Source organism: Echinops telfairi, unplaced genomic scaffold (assembly GCF_000313985.2).
Source record: "Echinops telfairi isolate 266 unplaced genomic scaffold, ASM31398v2 ScPeMD7_655;HRSCAF=1070, whole genome shotgun sequence".
Lineage (NCBI taxonomy): Eukaryota > Metazoa > Chordata > Mammalia > Afrosoricida > Tenrecidae > Echinops > Echinops telfairi.
The window spans coordinates 32,335,543-32,346,429 of record NW_022104553.1 but is presented as its reverse complement, the minus strand read 5'-3'; the positions used below and the strand labels follow the sequence as shown (position 1 = coordinate 32,346,429).

General features: G+C 55.5%; 1 protein-coding gene across 1 annotated transcript in view; it reads left to right on the top strand.

The window, feature by feature from the left end:
- The window catches only part of KCNK6 (potassium two pore domain channel subfamily K member 6), a 16,374-nt gene extending 5,497 nt beyond the window's left edge, over positions 1–10,877 (top strand). Inside the window, exons 4-5 of the mRNA XM_004715844.2 lie at positions 8,257–8,652; positions 8,795–10,877. Of these exons, the coding sequence (XP_004715901.1) occupies positions 8,257–8,652; positions 8,795–9,009 (611 nt within the window). The 3' untranslated portion in view covers positions 9,010–10,877. The remainder of the gene's footprint in view (positions 1–8,256; positions 8,653–8,794) is intronic.
- The last annotated feature ends 10 nt before the right edge of the window (positions 10,878–10,887 follow it).

Here is a 10,887-nt window from a genome sequence, read left to right as displayed (position 1 = left end):
CCCCCCAGCTGAGACTCTCACACCTCTCTGGGCCCCAAGCACTCCACGCACCACCAGAGTGAGCCCCCATACCAGGGTCCCCAGTGCCCTTCAGAGTATCAGTGAGTAGAAGCAGTGCTTCTCCTCCACGCTCAAGGTCAACCCTGGGACCTGGGCTCTCTGAGCCTCTTCTCCTTGACCCAAGATTCCCTGCCCACTGGGGACTTCCCAACTGAAGGATCCTGGGTACCTGGGGCCTCTCCGGTCTCCTCTGGCCCACCGTGGGGATCCCTCACCACTCCGGGCCCCAGCCTGCATGGGACCTATTTTTCCTTTCTTCAAGGGCAAGTTCCCAGGCCCAAAGTCTCCGTTTGGGTTTTCAGTGCTGTTCCAGTGGGTCTCACAGGCAGATTTATTTCCTCAGCGCTGAGGGGGCTGGAAGTCTGAACTCAGCCTGAAGGCCTTGCCCCTTTTCTGCTTCGGCTCCTTGTTGAGCCCACTTCAGGTGTCCCTCCCTCCCTCCAGAAGGGCTACTGGCCGCTCAGCTGAGGAGGGAAGAGGAGGGGAGCGGTCCCTGTCACACAGGGCTGGGGGCGCATATGGACTGGGATTTGGTGTCAGATGTGGGCATCTTGGCCTCCCTGGCACACCTGGTGCCTTGGCTCAGTGGCCAGGGCTTGCCAGAACAACTCTGACGTGACGTCTCTCTAATCACCCCTTTGCTGTACCTTTCCCAGGCACCTCCCTGCAGGCATCCCAGAGTCCAGAAGCCACCTCTGCCCAAAGTCTCCTTTCCCAGCCCCAGCTATGACCTAGAACTACCCCCACCAGGGTCTGCTTGTTCCTTGGGACCCAAGACCCCAGCCCCACACCCTGATCCATTTTGAACTTGGACATCAGCCCCTGATTGAAGATTACCCACTCTCTTGAGCCCCTGTGAAGCTCTGGAGGACTAGTGGGCAAGTTCAGCGGTTTGAAACCACCAGCTGCTCCGGGGGAGAAAGATGAGGCCGTGGGCTCCTGTAAAGAGTTGCAGTCTCGGGAAACCCACCGGGGCAGTTCTGCTATGACATCTAGGGTGGAGACGAGTTAGAATCAACTTGAGGGCAGTGTGTTGAGTTGAATCTCTGCTCTAGTGGAATCCCCCTAGGGGATCCCTTCCTGTACACCCCAACTCCCCAAGCCCTCCACTGACCTGGAAGTCCCCATGTGGTCACGAGGTTCTGTCAGCCCCTCCCCAGGCCTCAAACATTCTAGTTGTGTGTGGGATTTGGACGTGGAGGGCACAGAGACAGACTAGCTCTGGCTTCAAGCTCTACCCCACCCCTTCCCTAGCCCTGTAGCGCAGCAGTGGAGGGTGGCTTTTACCTTTGGTGGCTCTGTGACAAGCTGGGGCGATCCCTGACTGGGTGGGAATGAGTCCCTCTTCCGGGGCCATAAAGGAACATTGGCTGCTTGTGGAAAGGTCGGTGGTGTGAACCCACCAGCCCCTCACTCCACGGGAGGAAGATGAGGCTGCCTGCACCCCTAAAGATACCCCGCTTCTAAGGAGCAGTTCTACACTCTTCTATAAGGTCGACTCCAGGGTGGTGGACTTGCTCCTTGCTGTGTGGAATCACTGGGTCGGATCAGGACCTCCCCCACCTGCTCCTGGTCCCTGTGGGGCGGAGGAGGAAACCCAAACCCGAGGCAGCTACAGGCCAGGTTTAGATCGCGGCTTGCCTGCAGGCCTGCACATCCTTCCTCCTGGAAACGAGGGATAACAATCGTGCTCATTGTAACCATGGGAAGGGCCCACTCGAGAACTCATCTCCCAAGCCAAACCAAACTCACTGTCCTTGGGTGGATTCTGAGTCATAGCGACTTTATAGGACAAGGCATGACTGCCCCTGGGGGTTTCTGAGACTTTAAATCTTTATAGGAGCAGCCAGCCTCACCTTTCTCCCGAGGAGCAGCTGGTGGATTTGAAGCACTGACCTTGTGGTGAGCAGGTCGGTGCGTAACCCAGGACAGCACCAGGGCTCCCTCGAACTCATCACAGAAGAGCTTTCTGTAGCTCAGCGACCCTGCACTTAGCTTTCGGAGGCAGGAAATCATGGTGGGCCCTGTTTTCCAGCCACAGAAACTGAGGTTCAGAGAGGTTAGACAACCCACCTGCCCGAGGTCACACAGCTAAGAGGGTGTGGAGATATGAGCCAGGGTCCTCAGCCCCAGAGCCCCGTGTTCTGAACCCACACACTGCAGGCCTCTCAGGCTTGGTGCGAGGGGTCGTGCGTGAAGAACTGGTGTGTGTGAGGGGGCCCTCGGTGATGGTGGCGACAGTGTTTGCGGCACAGTCAGGTCGATGATCACAATCTTTGTCGGAGGCCTGGCTGCATTGTGGTTACTCATTGGGCTGCAAACCTTAAGGTCAGCAGTTCGAAACCACCAGCTGCTCCTGGAGAGAAAGACAAGGCTTTGTGCGCCCATAAAGATTTACTGCCTCGGAAACTCACAGGGGCAGTTCTACCCTGCCCTATAGGGCCGCTGTGAGTCAGCATCCGTTCAATAGCAGTGAGTCTGTTCTCTGTTTTGTGAGGAGTACGGGGGTGGGGTAGGGGAACGACGGACACCTTTGAAAGTTCCAGTAGAAACTGTAAAACCAAACGACCTCTTCCCCAAATACTCCTGGTTTTCTCTTCTGAGAAAGACACGGGCAGGGCCTGGAGGAAGTCCAGGTAGATGTGCTACTGGGCTGAATGGACTAGCCTTCTGGAACTGGGAGTGGGGGAGGGGAGCAAGCTTGCCCACTGATTGCACCTCTGTCCCCGCCCTTGCTGGATGCCATGCTCTGTGGGAACCGATAACAATCATTACTGCTACTCGTCCATTTATGGGGAAGCCATTCAGATGGAGTTCAGCTGCCCCACAGAGTGTTGAAGACGGTGACTTTCTGCGTCCGGGGCCCCTCTGGGTGGATTTGAACCACCAGCCTTTTGGCCTAGAGGTTGAGCACTTCACTATTGCACGAGCTAAAGGAGCCCTGGTGGCGGCGCCGTCAGTTACTTGTTGGGCTGCTAACTGCAGGGTCAGCTGTTCAAAACCACCAGCTGCTCTGCAAGAGAAAGATGAGGCTGTCTGCCTTAGACACTCACAGGGGCAGTTCTACTCTGTCCAATGGGGTCATTATGAGTCTGAATCGACTCATTGGCAGTGAGTTTTAAGTACAGTGGATTACTCACTGGGCTGCTAAGCACACCGCAAGCAGTTCAGAACCACCTGCTGCTCCACGGAAGAAACATTAGGCTTTGTCTTCTCCTAAAGAGTTACAGTCTCAGCAACCCGCAAGGGCCGTTCTCCTGTACTGTCTTTATTACAGAGTTGCTGTGAGTCAGAACTAACTCCATGCCAGTGAGTTTTGTTTTGTTTTTTAAATCCTTTTATTGGGGGCTCCTACAATTCTTATCACAATCCATCCATTGTGTCAAGCACATGTGTACATTTGTTGCCCTCATCATTCTTGAGAGCTTGGGGTTTTTTTTGGAAGATTATTACTATGCACCAACTGACCAACTAACAATCGAACCCACCCATTACCGTCCTTCTTACGGCGACCAGATAGGACAGTAGAACGGCCCCTGTGGGTTTCCACGGTTGTAACTCTTCACTGGAGTCAGCCTCATCTTTCCCGTGCAGACCAGCTGGTGGGTTGGCACTGTCAGCCTGCCTGGTAGCAGCCTCCCACAGCCTACCTAAGCCAGCTGCTCGCTGCTGCCTCTGACCAAACATTGAAACACCAAGCTCCCTGCTATCAAACCGATGCTGACTCATAGTGACCCTCAGGACAGGGTCGAACTGCCCAGGTGAGTTTCCGAGCCTGCGACTCTCCGTGGGAGTAGGAAACCCCGTCTTTCTTCCACAGAACAGCTGGTGGTTTTGAACTGCTGACCTTGCAGTTAGCAACTCAATAGATGACCAGTACACCATCAGGCCTTTGAAGTGGGGATTACTTAGAAGTTCATTTCCGCAGAGAAGGAGACGGAGACTTGGAGGGAGATTCTTGGCTGGACTCAGGCTAGAACTGAAATGGCAGGGACTGAGTTGAACTTCGCTCTCCCAGGTCAGAAGTTGAGGCTCACAGCCCCCCTTCTACTCATAACTCTGCAGGTCGGCTTTTATGAGAGTTGTGTGTCATTTGCAAAACTGACGTTTCCTCCAGTTAATTGGAGGGCCTCCATCAAAACCCATTGTGTTCGCGATGGTTGGAATCCTAAAGGAAGACCCTCACCCTGCAGGGACTTCCTGGGAGGGACTGGTGCTACTGGGTCAAGGACCCAGGCCCTTCCGGTGAGCTCCCTGTGTCTCCTTCCTGTGCACAAGAGCACCTCAGGGTCCAAGGTCGCTGTGCAGCTCCAGCCCTCCTGCCTGCAGGAGGCCAGCAGGACTGAAGAGAGACCCGGTTCCCTAAAGACACCTTCTGAAAGTCTCCTGTTTCTGACACGCTCATAGCCCTCATTGGCCAGACATTGGCCACAGTCACATTGGGCTGTGAAGGGCGGGGGCAACTGTGTCCCGTGGCCATGTGTCCTGGGCACAACCAGAGGATTCTTTCACAGGGAGTGGACACAGAGGAAGGCCTGCCCATGCAGGCAGCGCGGCCACAGCGCTAGGTCTTGTCCCTTGGGCAAGCCATTTTATGGTCACTGTAAACCAGCTCCCTCGCCACCCCGGTCGCTTATCGGACACTTTGATTGGCTTTATCTGGGAAATACCAAGCCGGACCCTTGCCTGTGAGGTTGATTATGACTCATTGCAATCGTATAAAAAACAAACTCACTGCCCTCTAGTCCAGGCCCATATTCATAGTGACCCTATATATAACACAGGGGAGAAGTGACCCTGTGCCCTATGGGCTTCCAAGACTGTCACTTCACGGGGGTAGAAAGCCCTGTCTTTCTCCCGTGGCTTCGAACTACCAACCATGTGGGTTGCAGCCCAACATGTAACCACTACACCACAGGGCTCCTTCCTAGGGGAAGCAGGGATCGAGTAAATGAACTGACTATAGGAAGGTGTTAACTGGAAGGTGTTAACACCTTGGGAAGGGGTGTAAATGGCATGGAGGCAACAGCTGCCCTTCCCTGACTTAAACTCAACATCAGCTCAAGGTTAATTCCTGTGTGGCAGAGGTCCGATGCACCTCTGCCCTCTGCCCTCCAGCCTTCCTTACCCGTTCTGACACTCAGCATCCCTCCCACAGCACTGTCTACTCTGCTGGATTGGTCCTACGTTGCCATGCCACACAGGTCATCCACTGAGGGGGTTTATCGAGGAAGTTCACAGATTACAATTCAGGATCAGAAACACTTAGGATACACTTCTTGGGTTAGGACCATCTCTTCTCAGCCATGCTTGCAGGCATACCTTCTCTGGTGGCCTTTCAGCCACACAGCTCCTTGGCAGCTGCTCTGCTCAGGCAAGTATTACAAAGCCCTTAAGTTCTGCCACTAAAGGCCTGAAAGGCAATCCTGTCAGCCCGGAAGCACTTGGCTTTAGCTTCAGACAAATGCCCGGGATGCACTGTGCTCTGAAAGCAAGCCTCCTGCTTAAAGACACTCTGGGAAGTCCTCTGCTCTCTCTCATGCTGCTGCTGCGGCGGTGTCTACCGGGTCTGGTCTCAAGGCTCTCTGTCTCCTGCATCAAGGAGCTTCGGCATCTAGGGATCTGGGATCCAAAGGCCATGTCCCCTCCTGGCTCTTCTTTCTTGGTGGTCCTGAGATTCCCCCACCCCCACCCCCTTTGTGCTTCTGAGGATGTTCGCTGTAAACCTAGCGGGATGGCAGGGCTGAGCGTTCCACCCACCCTGTTTGCATGGGAGTGAAGGACTTGCATGGTCAACAAGCTGCGCCGTCCCCTTGGCTGGCATTTGCAGTGCCCAGCTCAGTCATCCGGTGGTTGTTACAAAGACTGAGGCTAGAGGAGTTGTATCAGGTCACCCATGCACCACACGGGGATTCCGTGAGGTGACAGAGCAAAGAGCAGAGGGGAGGAGGCCATGCAGGTCCCTGGGCAGGGAGTGCTCTGGGGGAGAGTGCCAGAAGAAGCCAGCTCCTAGCACAATCACTACGGGTTCGGTAGGCGCAATTGTACAGCGATAATAAGTAAATATTATAGTAAAGTTATAGAGAGCATGAGAGATAAAAGAGATATATAGAAATAAATGGAGTTAGACACATTTCATGGTAGTATGCTCACCTCAGCCCCGCTTGGTAATCCACTTGGAGAAAGAGAGTGAGAACTTTAATGCTCCCCAAGCTTTTATACTCTCTGGGGACATTGGGGACGTGCAAGCCCCCACGTTACAGGTGAAGACATATGTCACAGGAAAGGGTTGTGCTACAGGTATTACAATGATGGGAGGGGGTGATCTAGGGACATACACGCTATGGAAGGAGGAGGGATTGGGGTGTACATGTGGTAAGATAGGCGGACCCTGGATTTCTGGTAGCAGTTTAACTTGATTTTGGGTCTCCATAGGAACCATTATCAGTTGGGTGTGAACTCCGCCCACAGGAACCAAACTAATGGCCTGAGGCTCCAGAGAGAGATAACCCATTGTCTCTAGCATCCACCCCCCCACCCCCCTGGTGGGATGAGACAGCAGTCTGGCAGCAAGTATCTGACTTCCTCCCACAGGAGAGGAGCCTGTGCACAGGCCCTGAGGGGGGTGTGCAGGGCCCTGTTGGGTCTCCTGAGGGAGAGAAGTGAGCAGGAGGAGGTTAGAGAGGATGGGGTCAGACCTTTGGGGGCCTTGTGGACCACCGGGGGTCTTTCTATTTTCTTCAGACCAAGATGGAGCCACTAGAGAGCTTTTTTTTTTAATCATTTATTGGCCTATAATTTACATATACAATGCAGGAATTCAGCCCTATCCAGCAGAGTTCTACAATCATCAGCATGATTGGTTTTAGATGATTTCCTTCTTTCTTGTACTCCTCGTTATTAGCCCCCCCATCTCTCCCCAACATTCCCATCCAAGATTTCACGAACAGAAGAGCATTAAGAAAACCAAAATGGAGTGGTGATACTGGGAGGGTGGAGGGAGAGTGGGTTGGAAAGGGGGAACCGATTACAAGGATCTACATGTGACCTCCTCCCTGGGGGACGGACAACAGAAAAGTGGGTGAAGGGAGATGTCGGACAGGGCAAGCTATGACAAAATACTTTATAAATTATCAAGGCTTCATGAGGGAGAGGGGAGCGGGGAGGGAGGGGAAAAATGAGGAGCTGATGCCAGGGGCTTGAGTGGAGAGCAAATGTTTTGAGAATGATGAGGGCAATGAGTGTATAAATGCGCTTTACACAATTGATGTATGTATGGATCGTGATAACAGTTGTATGAGCCCCTGATAAAATGATTAAAAGAAAGAAGAAAACCAAAATGAAAAAATGAGCGGCCATAATGGAGTCAAGGCAAGTAAAAGCCTCACTGGCAAAGAAAGCAGAGAAACCAGAGAAACTAGAATGAATTTGAAATGGACCATCCGGGAGGCCAGCGGACAAGGCACTCGATTTGAACCCAACTGCAGCTGCGACCGTCCGCTCTCCCAGCACTGTGCGTGGGAGCCAACCTGTTCCCATCCCTGCTCCGCGGCCAGAGAGCTTTCACCAGGGCCTTCATCCACGTGGATGCCCCCTTCGCTTTTTCCTCTCTTTCCCTTTTAAACGGAAACAACTTCAGAATGGGCCAAAAGGGAGACCCAACTCCGCCTGCCACCGTAGACTTTACAGAGCTCCCTGTCTGACACCAGGGCTGTTCACATCCTCCACTGTGATCAGAGGGGGCTCACCCGACGCCCAGCTCATGTGCTTCTGGAGAATTCTTCAGAGCGCAGGGCTGGGACCCAGCTGAGGTGATCCCAGGGGCCCTCTGGCGGCCGGTGGGAGGCCAGCTGGGGGCGAGGTGGGAGCAGGGAGACCAGGGAGAAGAACCTGCCGTGGCCTGCTACGGTGGGCAGGACTGAGGTGTGCGCCAGGACGCCGGGTGCGCTTAAAGGTTGAGGCGGCAGGATGGAGCATCACAGACAGAAGGGGGCTGCGGGTGAGCAAACCAGGAGCCGGGGATGAAGTCGAGGCTCTTGGCCTGAGAAGTTAGAAGGACGGAGGTGCCATCTGGGGCCCTGGAGAGCCTGTGGGAGGGGCAGGTTTGGGAGGTGACAGTAGGGCTTGGCTTGGGGTATCCACAGACGCCTGAGTGGAGGTGCCGGGCAGCTAGAAGGATCTCCCTCGCTCCCACAGGCTACGGGTACACGACGCCACTGACCGACTCTGGCAAGGCCTTTGCCATTGTCTTCGCGCTCCTGGGCGTGCCGGCCACCATGCTGCTGCTGACTGCCTCGGTGCAGCGCCTGTCGGTGCTGCTGACCCACAAGCCCCTGGCCTGGCTGAGCCTGCGGAGGGGCTGGGAGCCTCGGCAGGCGGCCCGCTGGCACCTGGTGGCCCTGCTGGTGGTTGTGCTGGTCTTCTTCTTCCTGGTGCCCGCCGCAGTCTTTGCCTACCTGGAAGAGTCCTGGAGCTTCCTGGATGCCTTGTACTTCTGCTTCATCTCCCTGTCCACCATTGGCCTGGGCGACTACGTGCCTGGGGAGAGCCCCGGGCAGCCCTACGGAGCCCTCTACAAGGTGCTGGTCACAGGTGAGTCCCAGCCTGGGCCTGGAGGCTCCTCGGGGGTCCTGGCCTGACCCGGGAGGTGGTTACGGACCGGGCCCAGGTGTCCCCTGGGTAGTCCTGTGAGGCTGTGATCTTGCCCTCCAACCCCCCTCTGCCCTCTCCGCAGTCTACCTCTTCCTGGGCCTGGTTGCCATGGTGCTGATCCTGCAGACCTTCCGCCATGTGTCCGACCTCCACGGCCTCACGGAGCTCATCCTGATGCCCGTAGCACAGCCCTCCAGTGAGGAGGACGACCAGGAGGACATCCTGGACCATTCGCCAGAGCCTCGCCAGCAGCTCACTGCCAGCGCCCATGCCAACTACGCCTCCATCTCCAGGTAGCCAGGCAGGCATGCCAAGGCTGAGTGGAAGCTGTGTTGGCCTGTCCCCCGGATCAGAGGGGGCCACACAAGACAGTCCATGCGTCTCTAGCCTTTGTGGACCGCCCCAGGTTGGACATGGGCTGGGAGGGGGGGGAGCGGTGTCCTCTTCTCCCCCTTCTCTGGTTGTTCTCTCACACATGGGGCCCCCTGGGCTCCTGGCCTTTCCCGTTCTCCCTCTCTGTGTGCCCCTCCCTCCACCTCCTGCACTCAACCACTAGCCGGATGCTGCTTGGACCAGGCAAGGGAAGTGGGGGGCGGGGAGGGGTCGTCAGGCCTCCTTTGGGGCCCTGGGGAAGCTATTGCCCCTCTCTGAGCCTCAATGTCCTCAGCTGTCAAATGGGAAGAACCTACTCACTCTCAGAAGCCCCTTGCTAGATGATGCCAGGTACACGCTCATGGCCACAAATGGGCTGGGACCCTGCTGTTCTGGGCGCTCGGTGGCAGGCCAGGTGGTGAGGGCTGGAGGACAGGTGGAGCAGAGTGATTGGGCGGGGGCAGGATGGAGGAAACCCAGGAGAGAATGTCTCGGGCCCCCCTGAGGGATCAGCGAGGGCTTCCTGGAGGAAGGGACAGCGGTTTGGAGAGTGGCAGAAAGACGACCAGAAATCGGACCTGACCCCTTGCACAACTATCTAACTCCAGGGAACTGACTTCCTGCATGGAGCGTCCTGGGGCAGCCCTGGGCCAATGCAGTCTTCCTCATCGGGGAGGATCTCAGCCAGATCCCAACGGCACGGGAGACTGGCTGCTCCCAGCAACAACACCGACACAGCCCCCCCTTCCATGAGCACCGCTCATCTGCCCTGACCTGGGCTCTGGAGCCAGCCTGCCTGGATCTAGCTCCCCTTCGGCTACATCTTGGCTGTGTGTCCTTGGGCTCGTCGCTTCACCACTCTAACCCTCGGTCTCCTCGTCTTCAAAGTAGCTACCTCGGGAGATGTCGCGGAGCCTGGCCTGGTGTTCTGTGATGCTGGCTCGGGCCAGGCCCTGTGCTCGGTGCTTCACAGACTAGCCAGATGACATTGGCATCTCCTTCCGGCAGATGGAGAGCCTGCGGCATGGGAGAGAAGGGCTCTTGCCTCAGGCACGGAGTCAGGAAGCAATCGACCAAAACTTAAGCGCCCCCCAGCCTGGTGTTTGCCCCCTTCTAAGCTGGTACATCATCAACAGCCCTCACTGCCAAGGAGTGCTAGTGAGCTCTTTCTCTGAGCCAAGCCCGTGGAGGTTATCGGAGGGGATGGAGCATTTGAGCTGGTCCTTCCTAGATCAACAGACTGTGGCTTGCTAGCAAGCACACACAGGGAGGGCATTCCCCACACAAGGAACTTTGCGGGCAAAGACCTGGAGGCGTGAATGCATGGTAGACAGCAGCTGGGGCTGAGTTTGCTATGACTGGAGTCTGCAGTGAATGGGGGTATAGAGTGGGGTTGGGGATGGGTGGCGTATAGGACAGGGAGGTGAAATGAACTGGAGTAGAGTGTGGAATGGGATATGGAGTGAATGGGGTATGGAGTGAATGGCAGTATACCGTATTGAGTGGGGGAATGGAGTGAGCAGCAGTATAGAGTATTGAATGGGGTATGGAGTGAATGGGAATATAAAGTATTGAATGAGGATGTGGAGTGAGTGGCAGTATAGAGTATTGAATGGGGGTATGGAGTGAGTAGGAGTGTAGAGTATTGAATGAGGGTAGGGTGTGAGAGGGAGTGTTGAGTATTAAATGAGGATATGGAGTGAATGGAAGTATAGAGTATTGAATGGGGGTATGGAGTGAGTGGGAGTGTAGAGTATTGAATGGGGGTATGGAGTGAGTGGGAGTGTAGAGTATTGAATGGGG